At 37.1% G+C, this 19,781-nt stretch overlaps 1 protein-coding gene across 2 annotated transcripts in view; it reads right to left on the bottom strand.

Annotated features, from left to right (window-relative positions):
• LOC124594969 (probable multidrug resistance-associated protein lethal(2)03659) overlaps positions 1–19,781 on the bottom strand; it is a 294,614-nt gene that overhangs the window by 65,884 nt on the left and 208,949 nt on the right. For both annotated transcript variants that reach the window (XM_047133490.1, XM_047133489.1), the window contains exons 14-17: positions 13,717–14,162; positions 10,564–10,643; positions 10,212–10,362; positions 3,219–3,325 (exon numbers count right to left, since the gene is read on the bottom strand). In XM_047133490.1, coding sequence (XP_046989446.1) covers positions 3,219–3,325; positions 10,212–10,362; positions 10,564–10,643; positions 13,717–14,162 — 784 coding nt within the window. The remainder of the gene's footprint in view (positions 1–3,218; positions 3,326–10,211; positions 10,363–10,563; positions 10,644–13,716; positions 14,163–19,781) is intronic.

The raw sequence follows: 19,781 nt of genomic DNA, 5'->3' as shown, positions 1-19,781 counted from the left end.
TAGCGGAGTACTGCCTGAAAAATGGACACAAAATACAGTTTGAAAACGTCAGAGTCTTGGCTGATGCATCAACATGTTGGGATTCCATTATAAAGAAGGTGGCTGAGATTAAAATAAACAGAAACAATTTTAACAGAGACCAGAGGTACACACATCGTAGGGCGTGAGTGCGAGCTTTGGATATCAAAAGGAAGCAAAGACAGAAGGCTGACATAGGGAGGCAGGAGTGGCAATTTCAAATGTGCTGCTAGCCCCTCGCACTACTCGATGTCACTTGCTCCTGCAGTGGGCCGAGGCTGCTACGAGTGGCCAGCTCACTTCCCATGCATGAATTGTTTCAGTCCTGTCTGACTGGTGCCAGAGGTTGTAATCTTACCTATATAAACACAAAACCACACCAAGCCTGGCAGTCAGAGGTTTTTTCTCCTGACGACAATGGCAGAGATAGCAGTCGAAAGTTTGAGAACTTATTCGAACTGACGTCGCTTGAAAACCAAGAAAATATTAAACTATAATTTACAGTGTGGCATAATTTTAATAGTAGAACTAAATAAAAATAATGGCACTTGATGGAATAATGTTAGTAGTGGAATATGGTAGGAGGGGCAAGTTGTGGTGATGGGAGTGGGAGGGAAAAATAATGAGAGAGAGAGAAACATAGTGTATAATATTCTTTATCTTATTGTTCTGCCATTTTGGGGAGGCCTAATTCATAAGAATATCCAATTTGTTGCCTTTCCTTCCAATATTTCAGTAAAGAGGGCCAGAAAACTGCAGCAAGTTAAACTGTGTCTGAGGCATTGGCAGTGACAATTTGTCATGAAGACTAGTTCTGCACTTTGCTGCCCATATATCAGAAGATTTGATGGTCTTAACATAAATCATATTGACATATGTGCAGAAGATATATGGTTAGCCAATAAATATTGTGATGTGGGAAGCCTGTGTCAGCCTCTGCTAGCTCGCCTAACAGATATATAGTCAAGCTATCGTGCTGGGAAGCAAATGATAATGTGCTCCAATCCTAAAACATCATCACATATACTTTACATTACCTGATAAGGTCATACTTTGTATGAGCAGGTGATACACAGAATGATGTAATATGAGGCTGAAAACATCGATGTGATGTTCAGAAACACGTTACAAATATCTCCAAAGTTAATATCAGGTGGATTGACTTGTAATGTGATCTTTGGGTATTTTTATTCGCAGAAAAGATCATCACAGCATCAGTGTGTTGGCACAAATATGCATTTGCATAACTGGCGCACATGATGTTGGTGGGATGGTGACCAAACCCTCTTGCTACTGCAAGTGCCACTTGATCTTGATGAAACTTTTCCAGGACAGTGGATGGAATGAGCTAGACCTATACTGAAGAGACAGCCCTCAGTTTATTTTCCTGGGAATACATCTAGGGTTTTATTTATGTCATTATATTCAATGCTTTCAAGAACTTCAGAGGTCATGGTATTTACGCTATCAGTACCACAGGTGTTGGCACATGTGTATATGGAAATTGAGTACAGCTGGAACTTTCTTCAAGAGATCTATAGGAAAGCATTGTAACTGTGCTTCGAAAACCCAAACCCAAACCCTAAAAGTTATTTTGTGAACATAAATTCTTACGCTTATTAATGTCAGTATTTGTGCACACTGAAATTATAGCATTATTGACCAGACTACATGTATAATGGATGTTAGTTGCAATGTATGAGGGTAATCCCAAAAGTAAGGTCTCCTATTCTTTTATAAGTACATAGACCTGTTTATTTCTACAATGGTTTGCATCAGGTTACAGCTTGAACATTTAGCTATTTTTGGACATTATCACCATTTCTGTCGATGCATTTTTGTAGATGCTGTGGCAGTTCTTGTATGCCCATGTCATACCAGCTCACCGCCATGCTGTTCAGAAAGTTATGAACCTCTTCTTTCACCTCACCGTCGGAGCTGAATCGCTTTCCGGCCAAATGTTCTTTTAACCTAGGGAACAGGTGATAGCCACTGGGCGCCAGGTCAGGACTATGGGGTGGGTGGGTGATTATGTTCCACTGAAACTGTTGCAGGAGATCAATGGTTTGCTGAGCAATGTGTGGGCAAGCATTGTCATGATGTGTATGTCCTTGCTCAACATTCTCTTCTCCGGTTCTGAATTGCCCGTTTGAGTTTTTTCAGAGTCTCATAGTACCTGTCAGCATTAATTGTGGTCCCCACAATTCAGCTCAGATGACGAGGTGAAAGAAGAGGTTCATAACTTTCTGAACAGCATGGCGGCCAGCTAGTATGAGATGGGCATGCAAAAACTGCCACAGCATCTACAAAAATGCATCGACAGAAATGGTGATTATGTTGAAAAATAACTAAATGTTCAAGCTGTAAACTGATGTAAACCATTGTAGAAATAAACAGGTCTATGTACTTATAAAAAAAAATAGGAGACCTTACTTTTGGGATTACCCTCATGTAACTGATGGTTTACCGATGCGATTCAACTTAAGTGTATTATAATTTAGAAAGAGCGAAAGGAAGGAAGTAAAATTGGAGTTTAATGTCCCATCAACAGGATGAGCATTACAGACAGTGCGCAAGATCAAACTATGAAAGGATGAGGAAGGAAATGACTCATGACCTTTTGAAAGGAACCATCCCAGGATTCACCTGGAATGATTAAGGGAAATCTTGAAAAACCTAAATCTGGACTGCCTGATGGTATTTAACCCTTCATCATTCAAATGTGGGTTCACTCTGCTAACCAGTAAGCCAGCTCATTCAGTTTAGGAGGAAGAGATATCATAGCATCATCCATTAATGATACTTGTAAGACACACAGATGTACAAATTATTGTGAGTAAATAAAAAAGATGTACTTTGTTAACTGTTAAATACTCTCCAACCTGAGGATGAAATTAGGGATAACCAATGCATCATTATCAATTGGTTTATGAGTGGATCAGCCCATTCATTCTTTGTAAAAGAGCAGTAAAGTGAATTGACAACAAAATACACTAATAACAGATCTGGAGTGATGTTGAAATCAAATGTATTTTCTTGAAAGAACATCAGTCAGGTATTTCAAATTAAGAATTCCCAAAATTAAAAGTGAGTGATTCAATCTAAAATACTTCATCCTCATGTATACATGTGCTGTCTGCCATTTCTGGTTACCTAATGATTTTTTTGAAATGAAAAAGATGAATTTTCATGGTACATACCTGCAGATAGTCAAATTCCTTCACAACTATCTGATCAGCTTCAGATGATCTTATCGTGGTGAGGCCATTTAAGGATGCAGAGATGTATGAGAAAACAGGACTTCTAGCTAAAAATCAGAAAATCTGTTACATTTGCTGGTACAGCTAATAAAATGTTATAATAAATTGATCTTGGAACCTGGATGTAAGTTGCTGAAGAACAGCATAGTGAACAACTTGCAAACACTCAGATTTTGAATAACAATAATAATAATTAATAATAATAATAATGGCACATGACTCACTGGCCCAGTGCAAGTCTTTGAATACAATGCCACTTTGTCAACTTAACATGTCCATGAGCCCACAGCACCCAGGATACCCAGATGGTAACCCATAAAAGTTCTATCCAGGCCTGAAATGGCTTAACTTTGGTGATCGTGTGGGAACCAGTGTTTCCAATGCCAGCTGTTGGCTCTCAGGTTTTACATAAGAGTGATACAAAACTGAAATACATTGATGAAAGCACCCACTCATTATGGAAGAAATCGCCTGAAGATGATGAACAGTTGCTTCATTCAATAATTATAGAGCTTGAAAACACCATCCAACATAGTGCTTAAAGGCACAGGCAACATTTATTCTATTGAGAAAGTGTTGAACAGCACTAACCATTCTGAATGACAATATTTTGTAACTGTTTCATGCAAACCAGAAACAATACATTGGTACACACTCATTATGAAATACACTCACTAAAAAAACATTGTGTATATAAGTTATATAATGTGGCAGGTGGCTAACAGAGCTTTTCAGTCCTTGAATTAGATATTCAAATACCATAATTTGTATAAAGAGAGTCTAATATAATGTTATATATGAATTTGTTGTATGCTTAGAGTCATAGTACATACCTTCATTCTGAACCCTAGACATGGAGGTAAACTCTACAAGAAAATTATTTTTTCATTTTATATTGTAACTATGTGGGTAACAGTTCAACTGAAACTGATTTTTTATTGTCAGCAAAAAAACTACTAAGAAGTAAGGACGTTGGAAGGTGAGTGATGGCAGCAGCTGTTTTTATTCTATAGAAACAATTCACTTTGTGCAATACCTGCTACTCTGTCTTCATTACATATATTTTCTTTGCCTGTTCTATTTCTGAGATAACAAATGTTGGCCACCTCATCTTTATTTATTTATTTAGCAGCTTTAAATGTACATATATGGGTCAGATTCAAGTGCATGTTTGCACAGTCAGGTTTACAAAATAATAATCACACTCACTATTTAATTATCATAGGTATATCATTTTTAAACATAACACCTCCATACATAATTAGTACACATTTAGCATCTACTGCAAAATCTACCATTATGTATTTAAATTCTGTTACAACATACCTAAATACACATCCTATACCTATGACCCCTTTAGCTCTACACATTTTAATTCTATTACCTCATATGCCTATTTCCAATTTTTGGCATTCAGCATGTATTCACTGAGTTAATGGAGAGGGCTTTCTATAGATATTAATTTTATTGTTTGTTTAATATTATGAAAGGAATAGATTAAACAATGGAATATAACAATATTAGAGAAGGAAAGTTGCTACTCACCATATATCGGAGACGCTGAGTCGCACATAGGTACAACAAAAACTCTCACAATAAAAGCTTTTGGTCATTAAGGCCTTTATCAACTCTAGACACACACACACACACACACACACACACACACACACACACACAATCACACACACACACACACACACACACTCAAATGCAACTCACACACATGACTGCAGTCTCAGGCAGCTGAAACCACACTGCCAGTTGCCTGAGACTGCAGTCGTGTGTGTGAGTTGCATTTGCATGAGTATGTGTGTGTGTGTGTGTGTGTGTGTGTGTGTGTGTGTGTGTGTGTGTGTGTCTAGTGTTGAAAAAAGCCTTAATGGCTGAAAGCTTTAATTGTAAGAGTTTTTGTTGTACCTATGTGCGACTCAGCGTCTCCGCTATATGGTGAGTAGCACCTTCCCTTCTCTAATATTGAAAGGGATAGATTGTTACTCATCATATAGTGGAGATGTTGAGTCACAGATAGATACAACAAAAAGACCATCAAAGAACACCCAGATTGCTTCTCCCATCACATGCTGCTGCTTGCAGTCTGGTCTTGGCAACTAGAGACTGTAATCATGTGTGTGTTTGTGTGTGTGTGTGTGTGTGTGTGTTGTCTAATTCTGGTGAAGGCCTACTTGTTTGCAGTCTTTTTGGTGTGCCTATCTGCAACTCAACATCTCCCCTATATGGTGAACTGCCATATATTTATTTATGCAATAAAACTTTCATACATGCAATGTATGACAGATGTTTGACAATATTTTAGAGCATTGTAATATCAGAAAATTATTCTAGCTTGTTACATTTATGATCATACACCCTGTAAAAGCAATTCTTTAATGAAAGGGACTTGGCAGCTTTTTGAAATGCATTTACTGACAATTTATGGCAGCTTACTGTGTAATGCTACATCTGAATGATAGGTATCCTTTTGACACAGAGTTGATCTGGAACAGTTTACATGTATATTTTTCCTTAATCAAGTATGACACTCATGCTCAGCAGTGTACTTTTTCCTATAAACTTTTCCCTATAAACAGCACAATTTCTGAAACTTAAATGTAGGGAATAGGAAGAATATTTGAATCTCTAAAAAAGACTTACATGAACTTTCATTGTTTGCTTTTTTATTATTCTGGTTATTCTCTTTTGCTTTCTGAATGTTAAGGAATTAGGATAATTATGCCACAGGATAGCACCATACATTGACATTGAGTGTATCTGAGAAAAATACATAGTTTTTATGGTTTCGTGAGTTTCAGTGCTGAGCAGCACTCTGATTACATACTTTAACTTAGAGGTTTTGAGTTCAAGGAAGATATGTGAGTTCCATTTAAAATTTTCTTGTAGCCAAAGGCTTGGAAAATTTGCCTCAGTGATATTTTGAATTTCCTGGTTGTTCATGTGAGTTACTGGTTTTTATGCATTTTTATTTTGCTCAAACTGACAGTATAAAGTTACAATTTTTTTATGGGTGTAAAATAAGCTTGTTCCTGTAGAGCTACTGAGAAACTTCATCTGGGATGACACTGGCAGAAGTGGTAAGATCTTCTCTATTTTTTGCTTCAATAAGCAGATTGGTATCATCTATAAATAGTATGCTTCTGCATTCCTTACACATGAGGGCAGGTCATTAATGTAAACTAGAACAGAAATGGTCCTAAGACAGAGCCCTGTGGTACACCATGTGTAATGCTTCTTTTTTTGCAGTAATGCTTCTTTTTATACAGATGCTGGTAGCATAGCTATGGATGTCTTAATTCTTATTGAATTTGTTTCTAAGTTCTCGTGCAAACAGTTGTATTTCATACATAAGGCGTGACCAGAGAGTAAATACCATTTCGTTCTTTCACTATCACAACACTACTGTTGCAGTTCTGCACATTTACACTCACATCTCTGGTTCACTGTTTTTCCACTGATACCATTACTGCCACACTGTGTTGTTTACATTTGTTAGTGATCATTCACAATGTTTAACACAATCTCTGAACTCACTGACTGTGACATGCATTCTGTAACGTGGTTTTTGACTGCAACGAATATTAAGCCAGGTGGAATTCATTGTCAACTGGTATAGATTTATGGTGGAAATGTAATGACTGATGGAATGGTGAGAAAAAGGATCAGACACTTAAATGACAAAGCACCGAGTGAGCGGCTTCTGTTATCAGTGATGATCTGGTTGAGAAAGCGAATGAGAAAATTCATGAAAATAGATGGCTCACAATAAGGATGCTTTATGATGAGTTTCCACATTTCAGAAACTAATTTGCATGAGACTGTCACAAATTTCTTATACTTTCACAAATTATGTTCCCGTAGGGTTCTGAAAATGCTTATGAATGGCCACAAAATGCAGCAGCTTGGCAGTACTTTACCTGTCTTACATGATACAGTGACGCAGGAGATGAAGTCTTAAAGAGAATCATAACCAGTGATGAAACCTGGGTTCATCATGTCACTCCAGACTCAAAACAACAGTCAATGGTGTGGACCAACTCTCGTTACTCCCCAAAAAACACAAAACAATGTTGTCAGCAGAAAAAATCATGTGCACTTTGTTCTGGGTCAGACATGGCAGTCTGCTTGTTGAGTTTCTTGCCAAAGGTGAAAACATCAATGCGGTTCGATACTGTGTTACACTGAGAAAGCTTTGGCATACAATGCAAAACAAAAAGTTTGGAATGCTCACTCAAGGCATTGCAGTGCTTCGTGACAATGCACTCCCCTGTTCTGCTGGTGTCACTCTACACATTATTCACAATTCAGCTGAGAGCAGTACAATCACCCACCATATACCCCTGATCTTGCACCTTCTGACTACCGCTTATTCTTGAACTTGAAGTGTGATTTTGGAGAAAGGCACTTTAACAGCGATGATGATGCAAACTATGATGGAAACTATGTAGAAAAATAGTTTAAGAAATGCTCTTTCTTTTAAAAATAAATTTTGGTTTGAAAAAAATGTTTTATCAGTTTTTTTCTGGGCGTGCCTCATATATACATGTTATAGAATTTTTGAATAAAGATTTAAAGCTGCCTGTTCCTCTCCCATTAGCCATTACTCTGATCATTACTGTTTGCAATTTGAGGATTTTAATTGCATCACTCTACTGACCACATATTACCATTCCATAGGTTATGATAGCATTAAAATATCAGAAATACACCATTTGCATAACTTCATAATCTACTAGTAGTTTAATGTTTTGGAGAACAAATACGGTAGAAGTTAGCTGGCTAGTTTTGTGTTGGTAATGTCATCATTCCATAATTAACAGTTATCTATGGTGAGCCCTAAGAAGTTTTTGCTCTGAAAAACATTTACAGCCACTGCGTGTAATTGTGAGGATTCCTCTATTATTATTCTTCTCTTGTTGTTCTTGGATAGTATATATCTATATGTATACCAAAATATAGCTTGCAAAGATGACTTAACATTCAGTTTACATGATATATCTAGTTTCCTCACTATTAAGAATTAACCTATTGGGTTCAAGCCACTGAGTGATAAACTCAAGTATCACTTGTTTTAGTATTCTGTAAATTTGTGTTGGTGGCTGTTCTGGTGGTATCGAGCCAAATGAATCATTTTGCTTTCTCTGCAAATAGGTAAATTATTTATGTAAATCAGGAACAACAGAGGTCCTGATACACTGCACTGTGGTACACCATGACTTATTTGTTGGATTTCTGATAACTATACCTTTTGTTTGAATTGTATCTCTACTGCTTGTTTTCTATTTTGCAGGTATGATTTAATGATGCTTAGAGCTGTTCCCCTAATCCTACAGTCATCAAGTTTCCTTTGTTAAGATGATACAATTAACTAGACTGAAAGCTTTAAATATGTGACAAAATATACCATGAGGATTATGGCATTGCCCAATCCTTCTGAGATGCAACTGAAATGATTTTCCTTTCTGGAATCCAAGCTCTGTACTATTTATGATGTCACTTATTTCAAAATATGGCATAAATGTAAAAGGCATTATATTTTCAAGAAATTTAAAAAATTGGTGGTAGGCAAACTGATATGAAGTTGACAGAGCTAGTAGATCTTTTTTTTTTAAGGTAAGACTATCTATTTTCATTCTATCTGGAAAACTACCTTCCATCAGACATGAATCAACTAGGTTGTGAAGCAGTTCGCCAATTTCATTTGTTGTTAACTTTCTAATTTTATTAGAAAGCCATTTATTTCTTTGGAGGTTCTATTAGAAAATTTCTTTATCACTTTTATTATCTCTTCATCTGTTGTAGGATAAAAACAGTAGGAGTTAAACAGCAGAGCATTATTAACCATAATGCAAAAACTACTTGTCATTTGTTCCTAGTCCTACTAAAACATTAATTTTATTATCAGTTTCATTCTCTGAGGTAGCACTCTGTGAGGATTGTTGATGCACATGTTACTAGTTTGACTGTGTAATATTTTACTTATTTACCTGCTTTGCGTTCTTCGAAAGTATAATCTGCCAAAATACTACCTTCTCACATGGTCCTCCAGAAATGTATTTCCAAGAACAACTAGTTTTCTTCATAGAATTATACTAACTTTTCTCTCCTCTTATTTTGCTTACCATTATTAGTCTTTTCCTCCAACTTGTGTTCACAGTCTCTCCCATTATATTATTTTTCATACAGGTACCTTCACTGATAACTGCATTCCTGTCTCCATTATGATGAAATTCTCATCACCTTTAACATATTTTATGTGTTAATTAATATTATGATACACTTCTTCAATTTTACTGTCATCTACCACTGTTTCAAATGAGAACTTGTATAATTACAATGTCTGTTGGATATCCATTCCATTTCGTCACAAATTTGTCAACTGGGTGCTTCAGATAACTGTTTGCTCTATTGCAAATTTCCTGATTCATTATTATTGCTACTTCTGCACTAACATAAATACCCTTATGATCTTCACTGCAAAACTCCCTCTTTGGACAATAACCTTTCATTGATTCGTGAAATTTTCTCTGGATCCTTTTCATTTCTTCCCTTATACTGTCTAGTTTCACATATTGCCTTGTAAGTGCAACATTACATAATCCCAACCTAGTTAACATTCTGTTTTTGGCTGATATATCCTCCCATGTAGTCCCTACCTGGAGATCTGAATGAGGACTAATTTACTTCCGCAATGTTTCACCTAGGAGGAAACTATCATTACATTTTGAGCAGATAACTACAGGATCAACAGTGACATGCACTAGTATGTGAATCTACTGACAAATTATTATTATTATTGTTGTTATTATTAGTAGTAGTAGCAGTAGTAATAGTAGTAGTAGTAAAATAGCTGAATATCTTTATGTGTGTTGTCCTTTGAAGCAAAGTACGTACATTATCTCTTAAAATTCCTATACTTACTGTTGCCTTCCAATCGCTTTATGTCTTGTGCAGTACGTAGATATATCTGACGTATCTTGTAGAAAAGTGGCCCAATAATGATTATTACAATAGTAAAGTAGTAGTTAACAAAGACTACCATACAGATTACTCCAATGACAGTCAAACTTATCTGTAAAAAATAATAGAAAACAATTGATCTTTTTTTTTTTTTTTTTTTTTTTTTCTTTTAACAAAATTGTAATGTGCTTTTTAGCTTCATTCTGGAGACAATTATGTGTGAGACACAGAAGAAAAAGGATTGTGAAGAATTTGCTTCAATTACAGACCTTAACAAAAAAACTTGTCACAAGTCACCAGTTACGTGGCTTACCTGCATAGAATCTAGTAATGCCTTTGGTAACAGTTCATCAACAGCTCCCATATCTTTAGAGAAACGATTCAGGACTCGACCTACAAAATAAGTTTTTGAATCCAGGTAAGAAGATAAAATGGAAATTACATTATTACTTTGTGAAAGAATAGGTGTTTTCTGCAGGGTTATCAGTCCTTAACACAATCACTTTCGTGACGTGTGACTGGAGAGCAAGGTTAGCTGCTGTGCCCAGGGTGCAGGTGAAATGAGGTCCAGACTAAATACAGTAGCGATTGTTGCATAAGCTGTTTCTATCATACCTAACACAAACATTTAAAAAGAAAAGTAAATTACTTAGGTCAATTAAGCAAGGAGACACTGGAACTGCCTTCCTTCATTGCTCATGCAGTTCTGACACCTGCTTAGGAAATTGTTCATTACACACTGCAGTTCCCTCTGAGAAATGACTGAAATTTCTTGACAAATGTTCATTTTATGTTGATCTGAAGTGTGTGGATTTGATGTGCACCCTTTCTCTTTAAAAACTGCAGGGAGTTAAATTAGGGCTATAAGGCACCCATGTGTTGTTAGTAATAACTCTATCTTATAAATATCATGAATTTCCTGTAATGAGAAGTTGACCGTATGCACAGCTGCATAGTCCTACTGAAAGGTCATGAAAGCATGTTCTCTCTCAGTTAAACGGCCAAAAGAGGCTGCAAAATATTATCCACTTATTTCTCCCTGTTTCTTGGAAAAAAAAATAAAGCCTGTTATTCTCCCGCCACTAATAGTGCAGCACAGTCCTTTTATTTGACCATGCAGGGGTGCCTTGCATATTACATTAGGTTTTGTAGACCGCCAGTAATGGTTATTTTGTGAATTAATGTATCCACTTACGTGAAACCATGATTCGACTGAAAATAAAGTTAGATGAGGATCAAATTTTCCAACATGCACCCTATTCAAAATTAATTCAGAAAACCTGCTTTAAGTTCTTGCCCCGCACTTATTTTGTAGGGCTGTAACATCAGTAATTTTGTAGCTACTTAAATAGAGCCATAGGAAATTCCCATTTGCTGTGAATCACTGAACTGATTTTCTAGAGCTTTCCAGAGCATTCCCAAGGTTATTCAGAGTTTCTTCTGTGAGTACTGTACATGGTTGCCTATGTATCCTGTCAAGAACACTTTCCATTTCATGAAATGTATTTATCAGTCAATGAATCATACTCTGATTAGGAACTTAAACATCAGGAAATTCCTCTATAAATAACCTCCTTATTGCAGATGCTCATTCTGTGCATATTTATGAGTCATAAACGAATACTCTTTCGTGAATAGAATACTTAATACTTGTATTTTGCCATTTTACTTGAAACACTTTCAGTCAATACACTGTATTGCATCATTCAACAAACACATGCTACCTGCACAAGATTTTTACACAGACAAAGTCCCCACAATAGGCCCACCAGTGGGATGGGTGCAGGTGCAGGAAGTGAGGGGAGGGAATTCCTGTCACCTGTCAGGTGGTTGTGTTGAGGACTGATCATCCTGTATATAAGCTGTATATAAGATCTTCATTTTTTATTAATGTGGTGAGAGTTACACTGGTTAGTGCATAAGTGATGATTCAGTATCATATAAACTGATAAGTTTTAAATTCATTTCACAAGATACCATATGCTAAATATCTTACTAAATCAGCACAGTATTTAAATATAAGATAATGATTAGGTCCTACTGAATGAACATAGCAAGTGCTGGTATTGAGAATATGTAAAAAGACTGCAAACTGGGGAAAAAGAAATAAGTACAAAAAAGAAAACAAATAAAATAAACATAAATTGAGAGATGGGGTGATACAACTAAAGTACAAAGGCAAATGAAGAAGGAAGAAGTAAAATTAGGAATTTTTGTACAGAATAACTACGAAGATTAAACTTCAGTACATCAGAGTAATTTAGATTAAACATACCAAATGATGAAGGAATCAGTGATAATTTACTGTAAGGACCTTAAAGCAACATATGATTAAAATATGAAATAAAGACCCATATAAAGGCACAGTGCATGTGGACATTAGAAATGAAAAATATTTAGAAATGGATTTTTAGCAAGAGGGTAAGAGGCTAGCTATGTCAAGAGATGCTTCATACATTATTTTCAAGAAAGACATGGCATTCTTTACACAGAAATGTTTAAAAGCACAAACAGAAAAGAACTGCACTGAAAGAAAAAAAGGTATTGCAGGCTGTGCATAACACACAGAAGCAATAAAAATTACTGTTGGTACTGAACTAAATAAGGTGAGCAAATGACACAGAAGTAAATCTTTTTAGTTAATTTTAAGTGATTACTTTTGTTGACTGAGTCTAGCTTTAAAGACTAGGTCTAAAAATTCCTCTATTTGCAGTGTTTGAGAACTTGCAGTTTCTCTGTGAAAATCTGTGGATTATTAATGTTCTGCTTTATCTTCTACAGAAAAAACTGTCATGTATATTATCCTAGAGTGGATAATCCGCATTTATACTTTTGTGAAAGCTGCAAAAACTATGAGTCTGTCTTGTGTATTGATTGTGTATGTTGCAATCTTAACATTAATATCAAGGCTTTGTACCAGCATATGGAAAAAACTCAAGGGAGACATCAGCAATAGTTTGTAAACCTATTGCTCTCATATAATGTTAGGAAGAATTCATTGAATCTAGTGGCCAATAATGTGAATGTATCATCATCTACTATCATCAGGAAGATGAATATCATTTGCAGATGTAAAGAAAAAAAAAAGACTGAGAAAGATCAGCAGCTATTAAATGTGATTAAGATACAGCATTCCACAGTTGATACCTAAATCATAAACTGAAAAGGTGTGAGATGGTGATAAATTCTGAATGGTAATAATAAAGTAAAAATCAGAGATTAGTGTTAAAATTCCAACAGACAGATTATCAGAAGAAATGGAGAATGCAAATTCTCATAAACATACTGCTTTTAAGTCTGAAATTTAGAAGCATTTATAAAATAAAATGATACTAATTTACTGATGCAATTAGTTTGTTGCTTATGAAGAAATTAATTTAATGTACAAGAGCTATTGAATATGACCTTAACATGTACAGTGTAGAATATTTCATGTGGACATCTAATTGAGTCATAAAGTACATACCTGAAGGATTTGAATCAAAGAATCTCATTGATCCTTTTAACACACTATTGAACATTCTATTGTGCAAGCCTTGAGATGAATTCATACAGACTTTAAAGAAAAGCATCGCTCTATATGTAGTTATAACCAAGCAGCCAAGAACGAAGACTGTGTAAATTATAATGTGCTGATCTCTTGTTAATAAATGTTCACCAGATGCCGCATTAAAATTAGTTCCAATAACATTTAAATTCTCTTCTGAATATGTTTCAAATGAAACATTTCTAGCCGTATCGTTTTTCCACTGAGCAGTTACTGATTCAGTGTTGTTTGGATCCAGAAATGCAGAAAAAAGTCCAGTGAAAGTATCTTCTGTACTGACATAATCAGTAATGTTTTGGACATGTGAAAAGGAAGCAGAAATATTTGCTTCCAGTAATTTCACCCTTGCTTCTTCTTGGTTTGTCCTAAAATTAGTAAATACATATAAATTACATCTTATATTTTCATCATTCACTGCAGTGACATATGTAACTACTGGTTTATACCAAACATGGATATGAAGGAGCAAGGTGTTTGTACTTTATTTAAAAACTGAATAAACAATATCTAAGTGGTCAGTCTCTGGATAAATATTTAGAAAGTTAAAGTTACTACAAAAGATCAAAAACTAACAGTTGCTCAGAGAGACAATAACACCAATTGCATCTACAATAAAAACTAACGTACTGAACACATTAAGCTATGATAATGTAAAACAGCTTAGACACATTCCAGTGATTGGTTTTACAATGATGCTCTCACTGTGGCACTAGGCACGTACAAAAATTAATCTTTCTCACAGAACGAAAATATGTATTAAATCCAGACACTCTTTGCCAATAGTTACAGGCCTCAGTTGAGGACATAGATTTAATCTTATGGCAAATCAAAACATTTGAAGCTCTACTGGTATAGTTATAGACTTAAATTCCACAACAAAATAAAAAAGGTACCTACATGTCAATAATCAGTGGCAGTTTGACACAATTACGGAATCACAAAACTGTACCATCTTTTGAGCATACGCTCTTTCCGAAGTATCAGGATAAATTATTTCTCTCTCAAGCACACACCCGACAGAGAACATTACTGTGAAGAGATTTATGTGAATATGACTATTAAGGGGAGGTTTACTATCTTTTGGTTCAAAAAATTGATTTTTTAAAAATTGCGTTTTTGGATCCATAAAAGTGTTTAGAATCCACCCCTGAAACAGTTTTTCTGAATACAGAACGGAAATGTTTGTTATTCTCGGTTGAACAAAAAAATACACCTGCCTGAAATCGGCCTTTTACACGCACCATTTTTTTTCAGGTAGTTCGACTTTGTAGCCATGAAAAATTATTCTATGTGCTTTCCCATGACTAAAACTGACTCAAGTGATCACTAGATGCCACTGCGTGTCTACTTCATTTACTGACCATGGGTAAATATTGCGATATAGATTCCTACGTAAGATTCACTTCTTGGATCAGTTTAGTCTGTGTTCCTGGCATGTAAACAAGCACACATGTGACAAGTGTGACAAAAATGCCACAAAAACCCAGGAGAGACCGTTGCTCGATTGAGAGGAAATTCAAAGGGAACCAGCATATGGCTGAGCATGAGACTACATTCACGAGCACATCCATGAAAAATCTGAAATTGACTGACTACGATGACATCGAGATTGATCCTGGATTTTCCTATGTAATGCTGGACTTTTTGGCAGTCTTCATCTTTTTATCAACAATATTAAAATGCAAGACCTACAACGGTGACGTCAAATTCACCTGGACCAGTGAATGAGGCCTTGGTTTGAAGCTGACTACACAATGCAAGTGTCCCGTACGTCATGTCAAATCATCTCCAATGGTGAACCAGTCGTATGAAATTAATCGTCACTGTACGTTCATTATGCATCTGTTAGAACAAGGTATACGCAGTGTGAACTTATTTTGCGTTTGCGGGCTCATGGATGTGTGAATTGGCTTCTCTATTACTCTGTATTACAACTGCCTGGAAAATGTGTACATTGTTATGAAGGCTGTATTTGAGGTGGTTCAGATGGGAGCAGTATCTGAGGAAGATGAACTAAATGGACAGATGGGTCAGGAACGAATGCATTTATCAATCTCAGGTGATGGATCATGGAAGAAGCGCAGCTTTCCCTCATTGTTTGGAATAACTTCACTAATCGGCAAATATCCCAAGAAAGTATCAGATTGTCAAGTAAAGTCATTGTTCTGTCAGAGTTTTTGTGATAAGAGAGCGTCACTAGATCCCGCGGAGTATGAAAAATGGTACGAGGCTCATGAAGCACAATGCAGCACGAATCATTCTGGAAGTGCAGGCAAAATGGAGGAGATGTTTGGTCGTTCAGAAGAGTTATTGGGTGTGAAGTACAAGTACTATATTGGGGACGGCGATACAAAAACTTTCAAAGGCCTCGTTGATTGGAACCCGTACCCAGACATGACCATCAAGAAGAAAGAATGCATAGGACATGTAGACAAAAGAATGGGCACGTGGCTTAGAAATGCCAAAAAAAAAGGGCATCAGAGGAAAAGGACAAGGGAAGCTTACTGATAAAGTGATCAAGGAGCTTATAACATACTATGGCTTGGCAATCCGACAGCATTCCAATTCAGTGGGACAGATGAAGAAGGCAATTTGGGCAACGTATTTCCACAAGTATTTGATGGATGACCACCCATGACACCAAAATTGTCTGGCTGGGGAAACTAGTTGGTGTAAGTGGTGCATTGTAGAGGCTACTGGACATCTGGACAAATATCAACATGACCAGCCACTCTCCAAATAAGTTCAAAAAGTGATTCATCCGATCTACGAGGTCCTTTCAGAGGACGAGTTATTGTACTGGTACTTGGAAGGAAACACACAAAATTCAAATGAAAGTTTGAACGCATGTGTTTGGAAGTTAGCCCCCAAGGATTTGCATCCTGGTGCGAAGACTGTGGAGAATGTGACTTCCCTGTCAGTGAGCAGCTTCAAAGAAGGGTATTCAGCAATTCTGAAGGCCATGACAATGATGGACATCACACTGGGACTCTATTCGATGCAGTTCGCCAGGCATTCGGACGACCACCGGATTCAAGTGGCTGAAAACCGTTTGTCACCGGCCGTACGAGCGGCTCTGGAGCAGCGCAGGATGGCCCAGATCCAGCAGAACAACCTCTATGAGGAAGAGGAAGGACTAGTTTATGGACCTGGAATAGGAGATTTAACGTAAGTTGCATAATATTGCATTTATATGTAGTCAAAACTTCAAACGCATTTTTCTCGAAATGATTTTTTTTTTTTCTTGCGCGGTATGGTAACTTCAATTCTACTGAACCGATTGGCATGATTCTTTGTTTCTGACAACTAAATTGTCTAGGAGTTGTACCACTTTTATTCCGATCCATCAACTATAAATATTTTTACTTGGCTGACGTAGTCAAAAAATCGATGACAAAAACCCTATTTTTTTCCCAATGGCCGCCATTTTGTTTCCTTTGGTCCAAATAACTTACGCGAGGTACAACTCCTATAGAATCTTATATACTTCGCTAACATCAACTCAATTTGGATTTCAGACGAGCCAACTGACCTGTGACATATCGCGTGTGGAGGTCTACATCGAAATTTTGTTTTGTTCCGATGCCACTTCCGCCTTCGCTCTTCGATAATTCCGGTCGAAAAAATTCCAGTTTGTAGAGGAAATGTCAATAAACATTTTAATAAATTTGACATTAATATCTACAACACATCCCAAGAAAAAAATTTTCAAGAAACATCCTTTTTTCGCTCCAAAGATGGTAAACCTCCCCTTAACTATCTATCAACATAAATTCATATCCACAAATGTTGCTCGCAAGAAACTCAACCATGAAATTGAGCACAATATGAATGCCTTAACCATCACCAGCTGCTTTAACATTTATATCATCCCACCCATTCCCAGCTCTTGCTCCTCTGAACTGAACTGAACAGATGGAAACTGTTTGTCCAGGACATCCTCTATTGCGGTAACCCACAGCACAAACTCACCTTGAAACAGAGCAAGCTGGAACCTTTCCACCTGTAGTTGCTGCAACCCTATTAATATACACACACTGTCTTTCCTAAGAGTCTTTAGCCACATTTTCTCTACTGTTTCACAGATATTTGCAATTTAATTCTGGATTCAGCCCAAAAAATACTGCTCATCCCGTCTTTCATGTGACAACATAATGTTGATGGAAAGTATCAAGTTTGTTTCCAATTAAAAATGAAACAATTTTTAGAACAGAATTATACAAACCCATTTGACACAGTAGTCCAGTGTCAACTGTTTCATATTGAACATATTGTAATACACCATCTCCAAAACAGCATGCTTGGTACAATAATAATAACTGACTTTATGACCTATGATACTTTTGAAGAAAGGTTATTTTTGTTCCTCTTATGATGATGATACACTGATCAGCCAGAACATTATGACCACCTGCTGGATTGCAAATATGCCCACAGCAGTGATGCATCATGGCATGGAAGCAATGTGGCCTTGATAGGTTGCAAGAGGGAGTTGGTACCACTTCTGCACAAACAAGTTACCTAATTCCCATAATTGCTCTGGGGGTGATGAGCTCTGACACTATGTTCAGTCACATCCCAGACATGTTCAATTGGGTTCATATCTGGCAATCTGGGAGGACAGCACATCAGTTGGAACTCAGCACTGTGTTCCTCGAACCATTTCATCACACCCCTGGCCTTATGACTGGAGCATTATCTTGTTGAAAAATGCCACAGTCATTGGGAAGCATAATCATCATGAAGGGGTGTACATGGTCCACAGCCAGTGAACGATACTCCTTGGCTGTTCTGGTGCCTTGCATGAGCCCTACTGGACCCATGGATGCCCACATGAATGCTCCCCAGAGCATAATGGAGCCATCATCAGCTTGTCTCCATCCTCCAGTACAGGTGTCAACGAGCTGTTCCCCTGGAAGACAACAGATTTGTGCCCTTCCATCAGCATGATGAAGAAGATATCAGGAGTCATCAGACCATGCATTGCTCTGCCACTGTGCCAAAATCTAGTGCCTATGGTCATATGCCCATCCCAGTCATAGCTGCCAATGTCACTGTGTTAACGTCAGCTGCAGAGGCCCGTCATTGGGAGTGTATGGTGCACTGGGCGTTCAGATACACTTGTACTCTGCCCAGCATTAGTCTGATGTTAGTTCCACCACAGTTTACCACGTGTCCTGTTTTATCAGTCTGCTCCGCCAATGACATCCGACATCTGTAATGAGGGGTGGCCACCCCACCCCACGGTGTCTGGATGTGGTTTCACACTGGTTTCGCCACATGTTGAAGACACTCACCACAGCACTTCGTTGTGCAGTTTCTGAAATGCTCGTGCAGAGTCTCGGGCCAACACAATCTGCCCTCAAAGTCAGATGGATCGTGAGTCTTCCCCATTCTACACACAAACAGCACACTCACTGATGCTACAAGCACCGTATCTGTGTCTGACTAGCAGTCGTTCCTCACCAGGTGATGTTGCTGTCACCTGCATGGATTTGCACTGATGGCAGGTCAGTGGTCATAATGTTCTGGCTCATCAGTGTGTAGTTACAAGCTGCTAAGTCACAAACAGTTGATGTGGGAGTAACAGGCAAACATTTTGAAAAATAAGAAATGTTGATAGAGCCTTTACAATTCTATAATCAAAGGAAAGAAAAGAAAAGGAAGAAACAGAAATGGCTCTGTAAAGTCTAAATCAGGAAAGATTTAAGGTGTGAGAAATAATTCAGAAGTTAGTCCCAGCAGTTAGGTGAAGAGTGGAACTCTAGTGTACTAATCTTTATGCAGTTTTGGAATTAACACTACCATACAAGTTGTGTTTTTCTCATTCTAGACAACACACACTTTTCTGAAGTTCTTTTATATTCAGGAAGCATGTTTTCCATCATAACTCATGATCTACATTCTTACCAAACATCCATTTTAAATTAACATCATTTGTGTCTGAGAAGGAATTCTGGTTTTCTTGTCACAAACTTGGAAGA

This window comes from Schistocerca americana, chromosome 2, assembly GCF_021461395.2.
Source record: "Schistocerca americana isolate TAMUIC-IGC-003095 chromosome 2, iqSchAmer2.1, whole genome shotgun sequence".
In the NCBI taxonomy this organism is placed as follows: Eukaryota; Metazoa; Arthropoda; class Insecta; order Orthoptera; family Acrididae; genus Schistocerca; species Schistocerca americana.
The sequence above is the reverse complement of the archived record's forward strand: the minus strand, read 5'-3'. Positions and strand labels throughout refer to the sequence as shown.